The following is a 23232-nucleotide window of genomic DNA, read 5'->3' as shown; positions in this document are numbered from 1 at the left end:
TACACATCATTCAACGTCTGCAGCAAACACACCAGGCATTCTACGGCCAAGTTTACTTCACTACACAGTCTTGTTTCATCCCCAGAGTGGGTCCGTGCTGTGTAATGAATGAGGCAGGGGTCTTGTGGAAATCATAGCATGTGTTCATGTTATTAAGACTGTATCATAATGCATATACACAAGGGGGCTGAATTAAGGTTGCAAGCCAAGCTGAATGTTGGCAATTCCTAACTTCTGAGTGCTTGACTTTGCAACCTTAATAATGTTCTTTCAATGTAGGGGGGATGTGGGTGGATGGTTGTGAGTATGAGATTTCCTAGGTTGTTTTTTTTTAAAATCAAACTGAAAAAACCCCAGACATTTCATCATGTGGCATCATGTCGACACCCACGTGGGTCATCAACAGGATTTGAATTTTTAGATCCACTGCGCAGACCTCTGCCACTTGAGCTAATGGAGTAACTGAGAGCAATCATAGGTTGTCCTCAGTGTTGACCAGCAGTAGGGGTGAGATATAAGATACATGCATTGCCAGTGGGTTTCACAGATATTTGCTGACAGCAGAGGAAGGCTGAGACACTGGAATCTTGGGTTCCATTACAGGCTCTGTAGGGGAGTGTTCTTTAGTGGGCCCAGGTCCTTCTACCCATTTCCCCCACGCTTGACTCCTTCTGTCCCAGTCCTGTCTCTTCACTTCCCCAGACTCTTTGTCTCAGTTGCATTCTCCTTGCCTACTCAGTTGCACTGGGCATTTGATAGTGGCTGGAGGCCCTATGGTTGTAGAGACCTTGGAGCCAGCATAATGCTTTCAGAGGCACTTTGTGTAGAGAGTTTACTTGCCAACAGTCCTTACTACAGTTTAAGAAAAGATTCAGCCAGGGTCCCTCTCCTGTACAACTTTCCGATTTCTTGGACTGGGCCAAATCCCTACCTCACCTAGTCCTTAGACCTGCCTCCTTATAGGGTACTAAGCACAGCTGGCAGCATTCATTCAGCCCTTTCACTGTGTCCCACTACCTGTGCATAAGGGAATGCAAGGAGCTCCCAGAGTTTTCTGCTGTTGAGTAGGAATGAGACAAGCCTGGTGCACAAATGAGGAAGTAAATGAAAGAGGAGGGCCATGTTGGTTTATGCAGATCAGAAGCACGAGGTGGGGCAGGGGGTGAGAAATCAACGATTTGATAAATCCTTGAGGAAAGAAATTTTATTTTCAAGGCTCGTGGAACTTCAAGGACCTTTATGAACTTTGAAGAAGGTTCTGCTTTAAATTGGCCTGATATGGAGAATAAAAACTATAAAAGTAAAGAATTACTTTAAAGATGATTTGAAGGAAACTGTCAAATCTCCCTCAGCATTTACTATGTACTGAATGCCCCTTATTGCTCCATGAAAATAATGGTTCGTGTGTCCGTTCTAGTTTGTCTTATGACCTTCGTTCCTACGTTGATTGCAGCCTCTCCTTTTGATGCAGTGTCCCGCTATGCACTCTTTTTCTGGCAATCAACCCACTGTAGCTCAGAGCTGTCTGTGCAGTGTCAAATTAGTGCCATTAGTTTACTATGCAGTATAGTGTTTCCAAATATTTTTACAGTAGAACTTTAGACATTTTGCAAGATAAAAATCCATTGTATAGTTTTGTAAAATACATTAAGTGTATCAAGCCTCCTTCCAAACACCCCCTCCATTACCTAAATAACACTTTGGCTGGCGCTACTTTCTTTAGACGGATTCCATAATGGGTGTTGGTATTACAAGCTTAGTGGATGCTGGATGTCTTCATGGTGCAAAAGCCCATAATCGGAGTGGGGCTGGACACTGTGGAACCTAACAAAGGGAAAAGGACCATTTAAAACTAATATTACATTTGACCAGTAATGGTCACAATCTTCAGCATCCGACAAAGTGGGTATTCACCTACGAAAGCTCATGCTCCAATGCGTTTGTTAGTCTATAAGGTGCCACAGAACTCTTTGTTGCTTTTACAGATCCAGACTAAGACGGCTACCCCTCTGATATTTTATCTTCAGTTTCTTACTCAGACAGAACTATCAGTGAGAGACACCCAACAAGTAGAGTTTTGTGTTGAATACAGACTGGGATTGGGCCTTGTCCTGTATTTCAATGTAATATGTTAGGACTGCATTCTAATACTCCTCCCTTGTTTTGATATGGACTTCAGTGGGATGATTTGTAGAGTAAGATACTATTCAATATGTATCAGAATCTGTCCCTTGTAATTTTTTGGGATGCTAAAATAGTTCTCTAGTGCCATATGTTTTAACCCACATTTGCATTTATTTTGATTCAGACACCAGGCTTGGTTACCAAGCCAGTAATTGACAGCATTCTTTGTCTGCGGGATCAGAGGTGGAAAGAAGTCCGGAGCATACTGACCCCGGCCTTCAGCTCTGCAAAAATGAAAGAGGTAAGATGCAGTAAGTGCCATTGCTTTAATCCAAAGAAGCTGTTGTTTTGTCTTCTGCAAGCACTTTCCTTGTATACTGCACTTCGAGGATATTTAAAGGACTGTCAACATGTCATTGTCAAACTGTTCAAGCCCCATTGTTATGTGAGGGGAGGGATAGCTCAGTGGTTTGCGCATTGGCCTGCTAAACCCCAGGGTTGTGAGTTCAATCCTTGAGGGGGTCACTCAGGGATCTGGGGCACAATCAGTACTTGGTTCTGCTAATGAAGGCAGGGGGCTGGACTCAATTACCTTTCAAGGCCCCTTCCAGTTCTAGTAGATAGGATATTTCCATTAATTTTATTTATTTGTGTTTATCAACACAATGTGGGCCAGAACCTCAGCTAGTGTAAATTGACATAGCTCTATTGACTTCAGTACTGCTGTGCTGTTCTGTATCAGCTGAGCATCTGGCCTTATAACTTTCTCCAATAAGAAATCAGTATGCTCATAAAAGTGTAGCAGATGTAATAAATAAATAAACTTTTAAAAATAAGCTGCTTTGATGGACTAAAGTACAGAAAAGGTTAATGCTCACTACCAATCAGAACACAGCTTTTCAGTATTTGCAGAATTAGCAGCTCTCACTTTAATGCACGAACCTCTGTCAGTCTCTTTTCATCCCTCTCTCCCCTTTATTCTTTAATTCTGGGATATAATAGAAATAGGTCACTGGAATAGAATGTAGTTGCAAAATAAATACCACTGATTGAAAATAAATATTTTTCTGCTAATTCTCTGTAAATTTCTCAGCATTTATTTACAGTAGGAAACCATTATCTTATGACAGAGTTGTATTCCATTGACACTATACCTCTTAATTAAATCCAGAGTAATGATTGACTGGTTAAACTCTACTTTAAAACAAATCTTCCTTTTTTGCATTTATGCTGAAAAGGAAACACATTCCTCACTCTGGTGCCCAGTTCTTGGTTGTAAAATTTTCAACTGGGCAGAAGCTTGTGTTATTTTGACATGTTGCTGTCGAAATCCACAGTAACATCTAAATGCATCTGGCTTCTTTAGCTCTATAGACAGCAGTTGCTTAGCAACACCAGCTGTCACCTCCTTATTATGGTAAATTCTAATTGGCCATAAGCCTGGCAAGGACCGCTGATTAATCAGAACTGACAATATCATTGGTTATGCATCTAGACACTGACTCTGCGACTGGCTTGATAGCAAATTTCATAGACGGGATTTTTAAATATTCAAATGATTATTCATTAATGGTGTGGCTGAAAAGGAGAGTTTTTTGCATTTCCTTAGCTAAAATTAATCTCTCTTACTGAATGTCTTCAGCACAGAGCAGTACAGGGCTTCAGCTTTTTGCTGTTTAAATTAACAAAAGATAAAACCAATTGCCACCTGGTTTGTAGAGAGCAACCCCTGCTGGCACCAGTCAGGTCTCTGTTAGGAGGAAAAAAGATTCTTTGGACATTGTGCTTTGTGGTGATGATGCATATAAGTGTTTGCAGAGTTAATTTTTTAATGTGGGGGGAGAAGAATCCACACTTATATCTCATTCTGCTTGGTAGCAAAGGAACAACACCAAAGGAGATTAAAGATAGAGGATTAAGCCCTGTGCTGACTTAATGTCTAGCAGCAAGCTCATGTGTGCATACTGTAACATTTATGTTTCAGCCTTCTTCCACCTTTTGCTCCCTGTTCCAAACTTTGTATGCTGAGACTGTTAACATGCTGTTATTAGAAAAAGGAGACTTTTCCTACTATGGTTGTACAAGGTGACGAGGGGAGTGTTCAGGTCTAAACAATCAGGGAAGAGCTTCCTTCCAACAGTGCTACCTCTGTTCCTCCGTGTTGTGTGTGTCTGGAATGCCCCACTGCCCTTTGTTGAGAAACGCGATCTCCAGTTTAGGGGATCCCCACAAGTAACCTAAATCTGTTCGCTCATTTGCTTCAACAGCATCGTTCTATACCTATTCTAGTTCTGCCTGCCACTGTGCTTGGTTTTTTCCAGCAAAAAATGATACATCTGGGTACAGTGCTTTCCTGGTAAGGGTGTTCTTGGTTATTTTAGATGATTCTGTGTGAAATCAAAAAACCTCTTTTAAATGTATATGCTCCTCACTCTTGTATATCATTTTAAATCAAAAGTGGTATTTTGTCCTGGGATTTCAGTTTAACATGATTTAACTCCTTGCTCTCACATGCATCTCTCCGCTGCTTAATTTAGAAGTCATACTAGAATTTCTCAAAGGAAATCAATACTCATTCAGTGGTATCCATCTCCCCTTCTCTTAAGGCTCCCACCTTTAGTACTTCCTATAAAGCCTCTGAAGTACTGCAATGACAGAAATACTAGTTTTTAGTATTGGCCATATTACAGCAAGGCCTGGTGCTCAGAACTTTTCTATATAATTAATCCTATTAGTGTTTCCATTATAAAACCCGTTTTTCAAGGAATTACAAATTGGCTGCTTTTGGTGTAAAATTTGGCACCTAAGGATCTGGGTGAATTGCGTGTATTTTTTTTTCCTCCTGCATCATTTTTCATTTCTGCCATGCTCAATCCAGACATCATAGGTTGGAGTTCGTTAGCCTCTAACACTTCAGAGTGGCATCACATTTTAATAGCGTTTGCACCATATTGTTGTCATTTTACGATGCTTCACCTGCAGGGACTGTCATCTGCAGTCCTGTCCCAAGAGTGGAAATGGCAGGAAATGGCCAGCTGCTTGACGAATAGTTCTTCTTTCCATGAACCTGCCCACCTCTGCTCTCAGATCACTGGGGCCTTAGCACAGGCCTACCTGGCAGTAAGAAAATGCACCCCTTTCAGTTTTTTCTGGAGCACTTGCATCACCATGTCCCCTGGTGTTCTATTATGCCCCAATTCCCTGTGGCACTAACAGGCTCTTCCACAGCATTTACAGAGGCTGCAAAAATCCTCAGCGAGTGCTGGGAGTTGCACATGATCAATGTAGGTTACAGCTCTGTTTTGAGCAAACCATTATCTACCTGAATGCTGTAAGAGAACGGGGAGATTGAGGCCTGCAATAGGTCAATATTCTCATGAACCTGTGTGCTGAAGACAACCAACATAGCTGCCAGATAAATTACACACACACCTGGAGAACTGGGTCTAGGAACCCTCGTCCTTCAATTTTAAAAACAGTGGCCTCTACTACTTGAGCTACATCTTCAGAGCTGGTAGTAACAGTAGGCTCCTTATTCACTCTGTGGGCTAGTCACTAGGGGGCAACATCGCATGCAGAAAGCTAGTACTTTACATTAGGGGCAGTTTTTCTGTGTCTGGATGGGAGACCTGGGTTGACAGACCTACAGGGCCCTCACCTCACCTTGTTTTTCCACAAAGCCAGGGCAGTGATGTAATTGAGAAATTCACTAAGGACTGAGAAATTCACTAAGGATTTTCACCTGGTATTCTGAAAAAAGTCAAGCAGAGGCAGACACCAAATATGGAAAATTTCTACAAAGCTGAGCATTGTTAATTGTTAGGTGACCATGCCGGTGCTGCCTATATTAGGATAATTGTTTTTCTAATGTGTTTCAAAATTTTCTATGTGGCTTCCACAATTCATTCACCCTGAATCTCCTAACTTGTTTGCATTAAAAGTTGAATGCTGTTCAAACATTGTTTTTATGGAGTTCCATATGCTCTTTTCTCCCCTTTCTTTTTCTAATGAACACAAAAAGGCTAGTAAAACTAGTAAAACAGCTCACTCTCGTTGGAGTAGGTTTTAATGCTTGTTAGTGTGAAGCACTGAGGTATCGTAATGACAAGTGCAGTATAAGAACATTGATTCTCAGGCCTCGATCTTGCAGTCAGATCTGTTGTGTGGACCTCTGCACTCTTGTGGAGCCCCATTGAAGTCACTAGCAAATCAGATTGCAGGATAGGCCTTAGATTATAAATGCTTTGGGGTGAGGCACATATCTTCCTTTATGATTGTCCAGTGGATAGCCAATGTGGCTCGCAATTGAGACCTCTGGGCGCTACTAAAATAGAAGTAATAAATAATCAGACTAGGAGAGACAGCACAAGACTGGGAGTCAGGAGATCTGGGTTCTCTTCCTGGCTCTGCCATGACTTCCTGCATGACCTTGAGAGAGGCACTTGAGCGCTCTGTGCCTCAATCTCCTCTTCTGTAAAATGGGGATGATAATACCTGTTTCATGAGGTGGTTGTAAGACTTCATTAGTGATGTCAGTCACATGCTTTGAAGTCCTTGGATAAAAGATGTGTTAGAACTATCATAGCTACACCAAGATTCTTTTAAAGTTCTCTCCAGGTATGAAATAATAAAGCAAGAAAAGATGTTAGGCTGTTTGTTCATGCTGTAGTGATCTTGGTGCCCTGTTTAACATTTCTTGAGAAAAGTAAAGAATGCACTTCTGATGATCCTGCAGTTCTGGACCCCTTGTCAGACTTGATAAATAATTATTCTCTCTTTTACTGCCCACACCAGCAGAATTCTGTTGATTTTTATTTATTCTGATTGTGCTGCAGTGCTCTTGCCATATCCTATCAGCATACCTACAATCCTCTCGGCCATTGTTACCCGTTCAAACAAAAAGTTCAAGTGTGCAATGCAGGTAGCGCTGTTCTGAACAATCTGTGAAATGGAGCTTGTGTTAATGCTGTTTTTCTACCTAAAGAGGGTTGCAAAGCAGAACTTGTGACGATATTGTACAAACAGTGATTTAAAACCTCCTCTCATGCCCATTTTGGATATTTGGATCTAGCAAATCCAAATAAAAAGAAGGGTCTGACAGTGGCAGCTGTGGGTCAGAATTCTGGGTGTAGCTCTGTAACTCCCCTGAGCTCTCCATGAGTCAAAGATGTTTTGAAAGTGCCTCTCATTACTGTGCCATGGTTGCTGGGCTTTTCAGCAAAATGCTACTGTTTCAGAGACCCCTCCTGAAATATGCCAATATGTGTTATGCAGTTTGGGGAGCTGGAGCAGTTGCCCCACATGCGGGTCCTTCATTAGGAAAAGCTATTTCACTGAGTTAACAACAGTGAATGACACAGAGAATTGTGATAAAGGTAAATTAAAAGAATGGAGGGAAATTTTGGGTGACTGCATATATGAGTCAAAGAAGAGTATTTGTGGGGTGGGACTCTCAGTGTCCCTTATGCCCCAGTGTTAGACCCTTCACTGGGGTCTGATCAGATAACTGCAAATGAAGAGATGCAGTTTCTTTTTGTCTTCCCTAGTGCTTGAGTATGGGGGTCATGAACACTGGCATGAGCTCCCACCCCACAAATAATCTTTCTTGACTCTTATATGCTGTCACCCACAATTTCTCTTCCTTCTTTTTTCCCTTGCCTCTCACAAACTCCTGTTTCTTCAGTCATCCGGACTGGCGGGGGCTCTTCATAGCCTGCCTACTTGCCACCAGGATTGGGAGATGGAGTCCCCGGAGTGGGTTTTCCATTACTGGTACAATTTCTGCCTTATCTACCTGCTGCTAATGTTTCAACACCAGTTCTTCATGAGCTTGTAGTTGTCTTCTCCCCATCCTCACACAGGGCTTCTCACTGTGGGTCTGATCCAATGCCCTTCAAAGTTAATGGAAAGTGCCCAGTTTACTTCAGTGGATTTTGGATTAGGTCCTTAGTCCCTAGGTGGTGCCAAATGTTCTCATGTTCCGTGAGACCACCAGTACCAGGGCAGGGACCCTGCCTAGCAAGTTAGACAAACTGTATGTCAGACCAACAAAAAAGTGTCAACAGGGCATAATCACTGGGTTTAGTCCTGGGCTTCCCCATCCATTGAATATATAAAGGGGGGGGCAGAGAGAGAGAGAGATTGAGGCATGGGGTCACGCATTGAGGCCCCAGTCCAGCAGAGTACTTAAACACCTGCTTATGTGCTGTGCTAGATCGGCACATGAATAATGAGGATAAAAAGAAATATTAACAACTGTCTGATTGACTGTGCATGGTTCATCCTGTACATTGAATGAGGCAGCAAGTCTGTAGAACAAATGGCATGTGATAATTTAATTAAACACTGTGTCATAATTCATATGCACAATGAGGTAGAATTAAGATTGCACAGGCCTTAATTCTGGCATTTCCTACTTTTGAATGCTTGGTTTTGCAATCTTAGTAACATTCTTTCAATATAGTATTTTTGATATAGTAGTTGTGTGTATATGTATTGGGCACATTGTGCCATCTAGCTACAGACCTTATAGGTGAGTTGCTAGCACCATTTATTATTAAGGATGCCTCAAACTTCCCATTTAAAGGCCTTGATTTCAGTTGCTTATAACCTTCCCAAATTTTAACCATTCCGGATGAAATTTCATTTGCTGGGTGTTCGCTTCAGCTTGAATTTATTTATTCATTTATTCTGAAAACTTCAGCGCAGATGTCTGCATTCTTGAAGATTGAGGTGAGGGGAAAATAGGTGTTTTCCCCCCATGTTAAAAAGTCTGGCAACATTTTTTGAGACTCTATGGTGCTTCCATGCTTTGAACCAGGGCTTGAAATTTAAAAAGGGGAGGCCTTTGTTTCAGAGATGTGCTTTTTCTGTACCTGGGAAAATCCACTCAGATTTGGCTGAGTTACAAGCCACAGTTCACGCGTGCTCAGTAGAGACTTGCTAGAGTTTTGCACCTAAAATCTCCTGTGAAAAAACAGCATATGATCATATAATTAAAGACGATATCATAATGTATAAGCAGAAGGGGGCTAAATTAAGGTTACCCAGGCTCTAGATATGCTCCAGTCCAAACAGGAATTAATTCAGGGAAGTCCTATGACCTGTTGTGCAGGAAGTTGGACTAGATAATCGCAACAGTCATTTCTGGTTTTATAATCCATGAATTACTGTTCTCCAGCCCATATCATGCTGTCACAGTGCCGTATGATAGTGCTGCCTGCTCTTGTGCAATACAGTATGAAAATCTGAATGATTATTATTGATGAACATACACAATCTTATTGATATTTTAGTTATTATTTTTAATATATAAAGATGAGGTTTTCATGCTATAGCAGCAGACAATTGGTTAACCAGTTTTGCTGAAGGCTGAGATAGTTATGGAAAATTGTTAACATGACATGATATAGTTAGGAAATAATAATTGCTTAGGGTGGAAAGAATGTTCAGTGAGTCCTGTAGAGTATAGACCATCGCCATGCATCAAGATGGGAGTTTGTACTCCTTAACCCTGTTTAACACTGTGTTTGCCTATCGTCTTGAGGAAGGAACCTCTAACCTCCATCCACCAACCTGGATGCCAATGATTGCAAAGGGGAAACATACCATGCAAGCCCTTTCCTCTGCCCCTAGAGGACACCAGCAGATGATCTCCAGACACTCCCATTAAAATGGGCACCATCTGACTGGGTGATTGGTTTTGTTCCACCCACCAGATTCTCATCCTGCGCCTGAATCTGTGCTGTAGGATGAGCAGTTTGGAAGAATAGAACAGTGAGGTGAGCAGCACCAGCAGAGGAAGTTGGGAAAGAGAGAGGGGAGAGATGGTTGGTAAAGGGGGGTTGGGGAAAATAAAACACTGTTTAAAAAAATAATCTGATATGGAAACAATCTTACCTTGAACATTTTGCTCTTTTGAGTGTAAGTTCTGTGTAGCAGTGAATGTGTCTTTCTATGGCATATTGTGGGGGCTAATATTAAGGCCGATAAAATTAAATACTTAGAAATGTAGTTACTCAGAGAAGTGTGACTATGATGCTATTGAGCAAAGTAAACACCCCAGTGTACTGTGTATACATAGTGCCAGAAACTAACTGTTCTGTGCCAAGCCATATATTGGCAAGATTACGCAAGGAAGCCCCTGGCAACAAGAAAAACCCAACCTCAAGCACTCTTCTTTGGCAGATAGAAATAAATCTGGACACTGAGAAACTCTTGCCATTAGATAACTGGCAGATCAAATATTTACAAGGAACATATTGTTTCAGTTTTACTCCATATGTTACTACCAGCCAATCAGAATGTACAGCAGCTGGAGTGTATTTACTTAACAGAAAATCATAGGTTGTGGAACTCTTGCATTCTGATTGGCAAATGACAATGTATAGTTAGGTAGTGCTCTCCAGGGCATAGCTGCTGAGTTTGTTTATTACTGTACTATATTTTTTAAAGTTTTTTGTCATTTCTTTTCACCCACAACCACTATTTTATTTTTCTTGATGATTAAACAGAGGGCTTAAATTGCTCATGAATCAATACATGTGTCAGCCTGTGGTCTTTTTATATATTTATCATTGTTATTTATGCCCACCCCCAACAAGAAAAATAGATAAATATATATCCTGCATAATCGTCTTATGCAAATAATTATCTTGTCAATGTATCCCTACCCTTTAACAATGCCTGCACACATTCACAACAAATCAAATCCTTGTTAACTTCCATTTCCCTGGGTAGATTTGCCAACAAAAAAAATCATATGGGTAGAAATAAAGTGCAACAATATTCAGAGATTTCAAGGATTGGCAGAGTATAGAGATTCCGAGCAACAGAGTGAGCTGCCTTGTCCACCACAAGAGTAACCCTTTCCACCCCTCACCCCCACCCTCACCCCATCAGCTGTTGGTAAGCTATAACAACTGACTGGGTGGCTGCATGTCTGGTGATGAAGAATGAGGGAGAAAATAAGGGAATAAAAAGAAAATGTATAATGATCACCATGTGTTTAATAATCATACCTGTTTAAAATACTGATTTTTTTGTTTTGTTCTCCTTAAATGATTCTGTTACCTGGAAGGGTTTAACCCAGTGGTTACAAAACAACGTTTCACACCATTTCAACCTGTTTAACCGATTTCTGGTAATTTCATTGAACCATCTGAGAAGAACCTCTTTGCAGGGGACCTTCCTGGGGAAGCCAAAGGGGAAAGGCGATTGTACTATAACTTCCCTACCCTCTCAGCACTTTTGCAGAATACCAATCTGGCTTCATCAGAATTCACATTCTGAGTTTCCTAGTATGAGGCCCAAATCAATCCAGTTTTGAGCTTAAATAGTAATGTCCTTTTCCTTTAAGTATAGGCATGGAAGCTCAAGTGACTAACAATATTCCTAACTCAGAATGTTGCCTTCAGTAAACATATTGATTGCTCATCCACTGATCTCTTGGCTGTTTGTAATACGGACCATGTGTTCAGATGGCACCGTGCCTGTGTACAAAGTGTTATGCCAGTTTCATGAAGGCAGAGGTGCCAAGCAACCATGGACTTGGATGAGCAGCCCACATTGCTCTGTTGATGTAGCAAGAGGATGCAATAAGTCATTTTTTGGTAAGAGTGCCACAGGAGTAGCACAAGCCCGTTTGCTTTTATCATGCTGGTTCACATCCATGCAGAATACCTGGATAGGAAGGCAAGGAGGGTGTGGAACTTGCGGGTGTATGTGGTTGCCAATCTAGGCAGTTTGTATTCCAATGGGTGCATATAATAGTCACTGGGGATACAATGAGGTAGCAAATCATGGATTATAGAGAAGTACAATTCACAAACCCTGTGAAGAAAAGGACATAGCAGACAATGCTGCCATGGGATACGCTCAGATCACAGGCTGTGCACTAACTCAAGTAGTCAAGCCACCCATGGAACATAATTGTGATTGGTGTCTAATTGTCAGGGATCAGGGAACCCCAACAAGCACAGCTTGGCTGCTGCAAGCCACTTGATTGACTGCACTGCCCGATTAGTCAGGAAGGGCAGCTGGATGACTTTTAGCCAAGCAGCAGTGGCAGCTCTCTGGCTGCTCAGTGCATCCACTCCTGAAGCCACAATCCTCCCTGGGGCTGCTGCTAGTCACTTTTTCCCTCTTTCCTGCTCCAGCACTGCTCCTAGTCCTGTTCCTGTCTTGTTTCCCAGCCGTTCTCCTACTCACTCCTTGCTACCTCCGTTTGCTCCTGGTTCTGACTTCCTTACCCTGACCCTGGTTCTTGACTCCAGCTCTGACTCCTGTGGTGGCTACTGATTCCTGACTGCAGCCTTCACCCTTGGATTGGAGCCACTTCCCAGTGCCTGCTTTGACCACTAGGCCTGACTCCCGCTCTGACCAATAGGCATGACTGCCCACAGCCAGGTCTCTTACACTAATGCCCTTTTTATGTGTGGCAGTACAAAGATCAATACCAAATGGGGTTTTGATCATTGCTCTGCTTTTGCCATGACTTGTAGAAGTCAACAAAGATCCTGTGTTAACCACAGCCAGGCCATGGTTAGATCCACTCTTGACCATCATGTGTCATTATCATAACCTTAGTCCCAGATTTGGACCTTAGCGTCCAAAATATGGGGGTTAGCATGAAAACCTCCAAGCTTAGTTACCAGCTTGGACCTGGTACCTGCTGCCACCACCCAAAAAATTAGAGTGTTTTGGGGCACTCTGGTCCCTCTGAAAAACCTTCCCTGGGGACCCCAAGACCCAAATCCCTTGAGTCTCACAACAAAGGGAAATAATCCTTTTTCCCTTCCCCCCCTCCAGGTGCTCCTGGAGAGATACACAGACACAAGCTCTGTGAAACTACACAGAGAGACTCCCCCTCTCTGTTCCCAATCCTGGAAACAAAAAGTACTTTCCTATTCCCCCAGAGGGAATGCAAAATCAGGCTAGCAAATCCAACACACAGATCTCCCCACTTCTTCCTCCCACCAATTCCCTGGTGAGTACAGACTCAATTTCCCTGAAGTAAAGAAAAAACTCCAACAGGTCTTAAAGAAAGCTTTATATAAAAAGAAAGAAAAATACATACGAATGTTCTCTCTGTATTAAGATGATACAACACAGGGTCAATTGCTTAAAAGAATATTGAATAAACAGCCTTATTCAAAAAGAATACAAATCAAAGCACTCCAGCACTTATATTCATGCAAATACCAAAGAAAAGAAACCATATAACTTACTATCTGATCTCTTTGTCCTTACACTTAGAAACAGAAGATTAGAAAGTAGAACTACTTCTCCAAAGCTCAGAGAAAGCAGGCAGGCAGACAAAAGACCTCAGACACACAGTTCCCTCCACCCAAAGTTGAAAAAATCCGGTTTCCTGATTGGTCCTCTGGTCAGGTGCTTCAGGTGAAAGAGACATTAACCCTTAGCTATCTGTTTATGACAGTCATCACCTGCGAAGGACTGTTAGCAGAGTATTTTGATGGGCATTAACCATGTGTATATCCATGTAGTGACAACTGCTGTTCCCAAGAACCTTTTCCCCATGTAGCGATAACACTGTTCTCTGCACACTGTAGTAGACTATAACACAAGGCATTTATACGATGCTTTGCTAACAGTCTTCAGATCCGCAAAACTCACTGCCTTCAACAGGATTCTACACAGAAGTAAGGGTCTATACATGCTGATCCCTTTTTTTAGGATTGCAGTTATAAATAAGGTCCAGTCCTGGAGACTGTACCACCTCATTTTGAATGTACCATACACACTGGTCATTGTAAGTCACCATCTGTATTGGGTTGGGGCATAATGGGGAAAAGAGGTGGTGTATCTTTGTTTGATAGCAGTCTAAAGTGTAACTAGAGCTAGACAGGAACCCAACTTCTGTGAACATTCAGTCAGGATTTCCTGGCTTGCATTCAGGCTGTGCAGCAGCCAGTTGGTGGAGCTGGCATATTCTTTGTGGTCAGAACTGAGAGCTTGTACATACTGCCACTTATGTCGGTATAACTTAGGTTGCTCCACGGTGTGAATAAGCCACCCCCAGAGTGACGTCAGTTACACCGATCTTAGCACCAGTGTGGACAGCCATGTTGGCGGAAGAGCTTCCCCCGATGACATAGCTACTGCCTCTCGTGGAGGTGGTTTTATTATGCTCACGGGAGAGCTCTCTCCTGTCAACATAGAGCATCTTTACTAGACGTGCTGCACTGGCACAGCTGTAGTGCTTCTAGTGTGTAGACTAGCCCTGAGAAACAAGGGGTGTCTGTCCTCGCTCCAAGATTCCTTCTTCCTCTGAAAAAATTACTCATCCACTGATCCAGAAGATCTTGTGAACACTGTACCATCTACTGTTTGTAACTAAGATAGGGGAAATTATTGGGGTTTTTTATTATGCCATGTGTGTTCCTTTTCAGATGACTCCACTAATAAACCAAGCATGTGATGTCCTACTGAGTAACTTGAAGGTGTATGCAGATTCTGGCAAGGCTTTTGATATCCAAAGGTACATTCCCCACACTACAAATGAGAACCACCTTTTCAAAATACTTGAATAGTCACGCTTCCCTTAAATACACACTTACTTTACAAAAGGAGTTCTCAGTTTTTTTCGGACGGTGGATCGCAGCTTAAAGCTGGGTGTGTCTGATGAGACACCTCTCCTTTGCAGTCATTATCACTCTAATGGTGTGTCTGTGCTGCAAATAAAACACCACGGTGCTGAGTCTCAGAATCCGGGTCAATCAGGCTCGGGCTCGCAGGTCTCAGCCTGTGGGGCTAATAATAGCAGCATAGATGTTCCTGCTTGGGCTGGAGCCCTGGTTCTGAAATCTGGTGAGGGCTGATGGTCTTGGAGCCCAGTCTCCAACCCAAGCAGGAATGAATACGCTGCTATTTTTAGCCCTACAACGGAACCTCAGAAGCTCAAGTCAATTGACCTGGTCTCCGAAATGCAGAGCCATGGGTTTTTCTTTGCAGTGTAAACATACCCTAACATCCCTGTGGCAGCAATTGCTTATTTGGAAAAGTAATTTTAGGACAGTATGTAAGGCAGTGGTCCCCAACCTTTTTCGTCTGGTGGCAGCCAGATGATGAGCCACAGAGGACCGTGACGGCAGATGAGCATCCACCGAAATTCCACCGACAAGCGACAACGTCAATAGGCGTCGCCACCGAAATGCCAACAACAAGCAGCATCATCCAAAATCGGCAGCATTTTGGTGGCGACTCCTCTGGATGATGCAGCTTGTCGGCGGCATTTTGACGGATGCTTGTCCACCGAACAGTATGCGGGCACGCTTAGACACCCCGGCGGGCACCATGGTGCCCACGGGCACTGTGTTGGGGACACCGATCTAAGGTATTTGTAGCTATCTTTTAATGAAGTGTAACAGCTGAAAACAAAAAGGAGAGAGAGAGAGATCAGTCTGTGTCCTATCAGCTCCCTGTAGTCCACTAGAGCATAAGAATGGCCATACTGTGTGAGATCAAAGGTCCATTCAGCCCAGTATCCTGTCTACTGACAGTGGCCAATACCAGGTGCCCCAGAGGGAGTGAACCTAACAGGTAATGATCAAATGATCTCTCTCCTGCCATCCATCTCCACAGTCTGACAAACAGAGGCTAGGGACACTATTCCTTACCCATCCTGGCTAATAGCCATTAATGGACCTAACCTCCATGAATTTATCTAGTTCTCTTTTAAACCCTGTTATAGTCCTATCCTTCACAACCACCTCAGGCAAGGAGTTCCACAGGTTGACTATGCACTGTGTGAAGAACTTCCTTTTACCTGTTTTAAACCTGCTGCCCATTAATTTCATTTGGTGCCCCCTAGTTCTTATATTATGGGAACAAGTAAATAACTTGTCCTCATTTATTTATGAATAGAAACATTCACTTAGAAACATATGAACACAGGAACTGCCATACTGGATCAGACCCATCTAGTCCAGTATCCTGTCGCTGACAGTGCCAGCACCAAAAGTTGGCAAGGAACCCCAAGATAGGCAGTTGTAGGATAATTTGCCTCAACTTTAGTTCTCATCCTCATCTCTAAATAGTCAGAGATTGGCATAAACCCTGAAGTATGAGGTTAAATATCCCTTTCAAAATTTTTGTTGGCATTGACTATTATAACTCTGGATTATTCTTGTTATCCATATTAATGTCCAATTCCTTTTTGAATCTTGCAAAATTCTTGGCCTCACTAACTTCCTGTAGCAATGAGTTCCACAGTCTAATTAAGTGAAAAAGTATTTCCTTTTATCAGTTTTGAATTTGCCAACTTTTAATTAAATTGAATGTCCCATTGTTCTTATGTTTTGAGACAGGGAGAACGGAAGCTCCCGATCTGCTTTTTCTAGACTATTTAATCTACAAGTATATAGTTATTTTATAAACTTGTATCATATCCTCTCTTATTCATCTTCTCTCTAAGGTAAACAATCCCAGTCTCTGCAATCTCTCATCATGTGATAGTTTTCCCATGCCCGTAATCATTCTTGTTGCTCTCCTCTGAACCCGCTTTAATTCTGTGCTGTCATTTTTTAGATGAATGTCAGAATCCTTGGAGGTATACTATCTGTTGCTTTTTAAATTGACATTTTGTTCCAATACCTCTTTTCTGACACCTTAATTTCTGATAGTAGCTCATCTTTATTAGGAGGAAAGAGCAGGTCCAGGGTAGGTATCTCCCCAATATCCTCTGCAGTGAAGACTGATGCAAAGAAATAATTTAGTTTCTCAGCAATCTCCCTGTGTTCCTTTGTGGTTCCCTTCAGTCCCTGGTGATGTGCAAACCATCAGTGGTCCATCAACCGCAGTTTGAGAAATGCTGCTGTACAATATATGGATAGAAATTATTGGTAGGGTTATAAAGAACATTCTCACAGACAGGGATCTGCATTTGAGTTAAAGAGGCAGCTTTTTCGTGGTCAAAGCGCTAGAGAATCTGATACCTAGAATCAAACTAGTCTTTCATAAGATGACATGGGGGCTGTGAATAATTTGATAGTTGTTTGTGAACCCCTGACATACTGCATTTGATTTATAGCCATTTATAAAGAAACTTTTTTTTCTTTTTATATTTTAGGAGTACAGTTCCTAACCAAAGGGTTTTATAAACAATAGTAAAATTTCTCACATGAACTTTAGAAGAGACTGGAAGCTGCTATTATTAATAGCATTTAACCTTTGTTGTTAGAAGAATAAGGAAAAAATTTGCTGTAGGTGAAACTCAAATCTAATGAAAATTGATCCAAATCTAAAAAACAAAGGGGAAAAAGATATAATGTGATATTTATGAAGCAGATATTGAGAGAACAAGTTAGAACTTATTTAGACAAGTTAGATGTCTCAGGTTGGCAGGGCTTGATGAAGTAAATCCTAGAATACTTAAGGAACTGTCTGAAGAGATCTCTGTGCCATTAATGATTATCTTTGAGAACTCCTGGAGGACAGGAGAGATCCCAGAGGACTGGAAAGGGGGAAATGTAGTTCCTATTGATACAAAGGGGAATATGGCCAAGCCACGGAATTATAGACCAGCCTGCTTGACTTCAGTACCCGGAAAGATAATGGTGCAAATATTCAAACAATAAATGTTGTAAGCCCCTAGAATATAATAAAGTGATAAGTAATAGTTAGCATGGATTTGTCACGTCAAATTAATGTAATATCCTTCTTTGACAGGGGATAACAAGCCTTGTGGGTGGGGAGGAATCAGTAGATATGATATATCTTTACTTTAGTAAGGCTTTTAATGCTGTCTTACATGACCACCTCATAAACAAACTAGGGAAATGTAGTCTAGACAAACTTGCTATAAACTGGGTGCAGAAATGGTTAAAAAACCATACTCTGAGAGTAGTTACGGTTCACAGTCAAGCTGGAAGGTCATATTGAGTGACGTCCTGCAGGGAACTGCCCTGGGTCAGATCCTAGTCAATATCTTCATAAATAATTTGGATAATGGCACAGAGAGTAGACTTATAAAGTCTGTGGACAATACCAAATTTGAAGGGGTTGCAAGTGCTTTGGAGGACAGGATTATAATTCAAAATAATCTTGACAAACTGGAGAAATGGTCTGAAATAAATAGGATGAAATTCAATAAGGACAAATTTAAAGTACAATACTTAGAAAGGAGTAATCAACTGCGCAAATATAACATGGGAAATGACTGCCTAGGAAGGAGTCCTGCAGAAAAGGTTCTGGGGGTCATAGTGCACCACAAACTAAATATGAGTCAACAATATAATACTGTTGGAAAAGAAAAAGCGAACATTGTGGGCTGTATTAGCAGGCGGGTTGTAAGCAAGAATTCTTCCGCTCTGCCCAGCACTGATAAGGCCTCAGCAGGAGCTCTATATCTAGTTCTGTGTACCACACTCTGGGAAAGATGTGGATAAACTGGAGAAAGTCCAGAGGAGAGCAACAAAAATGATTAAGGGGCTAGAAACTATGACCTGCAAAGAAAGATTAAAAAAATTGATTTTGTTTAGTGTGGAGAAGAGAAGACTGAGGGGGGAACATGATAGCAGTGTTCAAGTCCCTAAAAGTTGTTATAAAGAAAAGGATGATAAATTGTTCTCCTTATCTACTGAGGATAGGACAAACTGCAATTTAAGCCCATTGTTTCATGGAAGATTTAGGTTAGACATTAGGAAAACTTCCTAACTTTAAGGGTAGTTAAACACTGGATCAAATTGCTGTGGAGTCTCTGTCATAGGAGGTTTTTAAGAACAGGTTAGACAAACACCTTCAAGAGATGCGGTAGATAGTACTTAGTTCTGCCTCAGTGTAGAGGACTTGACTAGATGACCTACTGAGGTCCATTCCAGTCTTACATTTCTGTGATTCTATGGAGATGCAAACAAGCAGCTAATGAGGTCCTGTTCTTAAATTCAATGCAGGAGTTACGGCTGCTTCACTTTGGATGTCGTCTCTAGTGTGGCTTTCGGTACCCACGTGGATTCTCAGAAGAATCCTGATGATACCTTTGTTAAGAACTGCAAAAAATTCTTTGAATTTTCAATGCTTAGGCCCATCCTAATTCTAATAAGTAAGTATAGCCCATCTTTGTCTGTCTATTTATTTATTTATTTATTTATTTTTTTAAAAAATGATTCCTGAGTCACAAAACCTTGTGAAGTGGGAGCAGGAAGATGCACTGAAGGCTTTGATTGAGAAGTATTCACAGTGCAGCCACACACCAAATACACCCAGTAGATTTCTACAGTGTGGCCCGCATCTATCCTCATCTTCATTGTGAACATATTTCCTGATGAGCTGCGTGTCCCAAAAGGGAGCGCTTCACCTTGATCTGAGTGGAAGTCTTCTGGCACCTGTAGTCTCTGTAGGCTACACTTCCATAGTGAAACTGAGTCACTGCAATGTAATCCATGTTGTGTGAATTAAGTGTGGTCCGTGGACTACTGACAGATTCTTAATAAGGCCCATGCTTGAGCCAGGGCTGGCTCCAGCTTTTTGGCCGCCCCAAGCGAAGAAGAAAAAAAAGAAAAACCCAAATGAGCTGCCATTGAAGTGCCACTGAAGAGGAAGAGAGGGAGTGAAGGACCCACTGCTGAATTGCAGCCTCAGACCCGGATGTGCCGCCCCAATAATGAACAGACATGCTGCCCCTTTCTATTGGCCGCCCCAGTCACCTGCTTCCTTCGTTGGTGCCTGGAGCTGACCCTGGCTTGAGGAGTTTGAATGCCCTCTGTTTACTTGGTAGGAGTAAAAAGCCCACCCCCAACAAAATCATACAGAAAGGGGATGAGGTGAGGGGATAAGTGTGTCCAAATATAAGTCCTTAAAATTATAATTTAAAGAGCAGCTGTCTGTCTGGAGTCTGTAAAGGATGAAGATGATAAATGCTGGTACAGGAGGCCATTAAAAGAATGTATTTATTTTGAGGTGAAAAAATAGGGAATGCATTATGGGACTGGTAATGGAATATAAAGCCTTAGGTCATAAATTCTAGTCCAGCTGAGGCTGATTGCGACTAAGGCCTTGTCTATATTTAGATACACCTCTACCCCCATATAACGCTGTCCTCGGGAGCCAAAAAATCTTACTGCGTTATAGGTGAAACCGCGTTATATCGACCTTGCCTTGATCCGCCAGAGTGTGCAGCCCCCTCCCCCCCCGAGCACTGCTTTACTGTGTTACATCCAAATTCGTGTTATATCAGGTCACATTATATCGGGGTAGAGGTGTAATTAGGAAACATAATTGCAGAAGCTGTAGTGTTGACAGGGTTCATTCATTTTTACCATCCTGTTATTTAGACCTGCTCAGAGCAGGGTTAGAAAACATGATGGTACAAAGTTCCTGAGCTCATCTGAACATTGTCTGCACTGCAGATTGCACCAGTACTGTCACCGATGTAGCTGTCCCCATTGGGAATTATGTATCTGTAAAATCCTTGTGTGAAATCCTGGCCCCATTGAACTTGATGGAAGTTTTGACATTGACTTCAGTGGGCCAAGTATCAAGAAGGCCTTAGTAAGCCGAGTCCTCCATTAAAGAAAGTAAGTTTCTGCATCGTGTGGGGGGCGTGCATGGAGAAGGCTGGTCTTCAGCATTATCCTTGCCACTAGTGGATCACACAGTTTGATTCACAACAGCTTGTTGGCTTGCATGCTGGTTTCACAGGAGTGTTATGACAATTAGTTAGTTAGCCCATGGTGCACTGTTGTGATAGCCAAACAGGGAGCTGTTTGATAGCCTAGTGGGTAATGGTTCACCTGCCAGCTTAGTTATACTGAAGTGCAATACTTCAGGTTTCTAGTCACTGATTGAGCGCACCCTTGGGCCCTGGTTATGTTTTAGTGACATCCTGCTTCTAGGTTCCCTCTGCCTTGGTCTCTTCTGTAAAAGAGTGTGTAGTAGAAAGAGTAAAGTAGGCAACCAGTTTCCTATACATGGACAGGGAACAGGAAATGGGAGATAGATTACCATCTGTCTAGAGCAGTGTTTCCCAAACTTGGGACGCCGCTTGTTTAGGGAAAGCCCGGGTGGGCCGGGCCAGTTTGTTTACCTGCCGCATCTGCAGGTCCGGCCGATCGTGACTCCCACTGGCCACGGTTCACTGCTCCGGGCCAATGGGAGCTGCTGGAAGCGGCGGCCAGCACATCCCTTGGCCCACGCCACTTTCAGCAGCTCCCATTGTCCTGGAGCAACGAACCGTGGCCAGTGGGAGCCACGATCGGCTGGACCTGCGGATGCGGCAGGTAAACAAACCGGCCCAGCCCTCCAGGGGCTTTCCCTAAACAAGTGGCATCCCAAGTTTGGGAAACACTGCTCTAGAGTTTCATGGGTCCACTCCATACCCTACCAGGCTAGCTTGTAGAATTAAAAATCTCAGATTTAATTATCTGAGGGATGGGAGGGGGAAAATCTCCTTTTTTCACCATGATGCTCCAGCATTATGAGGTCTCATTGAATTTTTATACTGTGGGACAAAATTGCAAATCGTAGCAATCTTTAGAGGGCATGTGACTAACAAGAGATTCCTAGCCAAAATAGGCTGGAGGATATGCCATATCAGTCTGTAATGGAGGGATGAAATCAGAGAAATAAGTGGTATAAAATTAAAACAGACTGCTAAATGGGGACCCAAATAAAGTTGAGATGGAGGAGATAAGTGTTCCACACCTAACTTCAATGTTCTCTCTTTAATAATCTCTTACAGTTGCATTTCCATTCCTAATGATCCCACTCTCCCAGATTTTGCCAAACAAGGGTCGTGATGAGATGAATGGATTTTTTATCAAAGCCATTAAGAATATGATTGCCTTGAGAGACCAGCAAGATGCAAATGAGGTAAGGCATCTCTGTAATAAATGTAAGGATGGGCAAGTGCATTTGAATAAAATCAGAACTCACGCACCCTTTGGTCTAAAATGCAAACCCAGCCTGATTTTAATGTTCAAAATAATATTGGTGACATTGTTTGTCTAACTTTTACATGCTTCAGCCCCTCTTTGTGTGTGTGTGTATGGCGGAGGGGGCAGGGGAAAAGAGAACTACTAAAATACTACAAGAAAAGCATCTGTCTTAGTATTTCTGCCCTGTTTAAAACAACGAAGTACAAAATTACTCACAAGGAGCCTGATCTCAGGAGATTTCCAGCCTAGCTTCTAGACCAAGAGGTATTTATTAATTCAACCAAATCAGCTATCACCCATCACTTTGCAGAATGGTTCTTTTTCATCTAGACATGGAACTATTCTAATTATCTAATACTGTGGCATTGTAGAGTATGTGTAGACACTGGGCATTGTAAAAAAGGAACAGCTCAGTTCTCAATGTGAAAAACATTTGGAACATAGACAAGCCCTTCAGGCTTTCTTCCTTTTGGACTGTTTGTTAAGATGGGCTCTCCATTTTAGGGACCACAAAAAGTTGACCCCTTAATTCTAGATTTATAGACAGAAATGAGGAATGCAAACAAGATTTCTATTTTGGAGGAACAAAACTTCTTTTTCCCATATAACTTAATTTGGCTGTAAAGTTTGACAGAGCATGTACGCCAGCCAGCTGTTAATTCTGAAATATAGGAGGTGCCCTATCCAGTATCCAGGTTTGACATCAATTGAATGAGAGGAAAACAAATCACACTTGGGGTTATGGCATATGCAAGAACAACAGGTCCTCCCAACCATCGCTCTCAAACAGCCTAACCCCACATCTGCAATGCCACCTTTGAGAAAATAATGGATTTCAGCCTACTCAGCGGTATATCAGAGATGCATTTAAAACACAGATCAGTGTTCAGAGATATTGATATTTTCTATTTTGTTTTGTGCTCTGCTCCTTTCAACTCTACCGCTCCTGCTCTGTCTTGTAATCTTATGTTTGCTATGCTTTTGTCTTATTTTCCTTTTCCTCATTTTGTCCTCTGGCCATTCCTCCTCTTTCTCCATCTTCTCCCCCTAGCTATCAGCCTCCTGTCCATCTCTGCCTCTGCATGCCTCTCCCCTCCACCCCCTGCATCTTTTGTTTTCACTCTTCCCTACCCCCAGGTATGCCCTACCACAATCAATGTCCATGTCTAGTTCATGCAGATGAGGCGCATAGCGGCTGGCTCAGGCTATTATA

At 42.2% G+C, this 23232-nt stretch overlaps 1 protein-coding gene across 3 annotated transcripts in view; it reads left to right on the top strand.

Moving 5' to 3' along the window:
* The window catches only part of TBXAS1 (thromboxane A synthase 1), a 369109-nt gene that overhangs the window by 224023 nt on the left and 121854 nt on the right, over positions 1-23232 (top strand). For all 3 annotated transcript variants that reach the window (XM_050945812.1, XM_050945821.1, XM_050945802.1), the window contains 4 exons: positions 2309-2425; positions 14538-14626; positions 19038-19186; positions 21824-21954. In XM_050945812.1, coding sequence (XP_050801769.1) covers positions 2309-2425; positions 14538-14626; positions 19038-19186; positions 21824-21954 — 486 coding nt within the window. The remainder of the gene's footprint in view (positions 1-2308; positions 2426-14537; positions 14627-19037; positions 19187-21823; positions 21955-23232) is intronic.

Source organism: Gopherus flavomarginatus, chromosome 1, assembly GCF_025201925.1.
Source record: "Gopherus flavomarginatus isolate rGopFla2 chromosome 1, rGopFla2.mat.asm, whole genome shotgun sequence".
Classification (NCBI taxonomy): Eukaryota; Metazoa; Chordata; order Testudines; family Testudinidae; genus Gopherus; species Gopherus flavomarginatus.
Note: the sequence above shows the minus strand (reverse complement) of the source record. Positions and strands in the feature narration are given on the sequence as shown.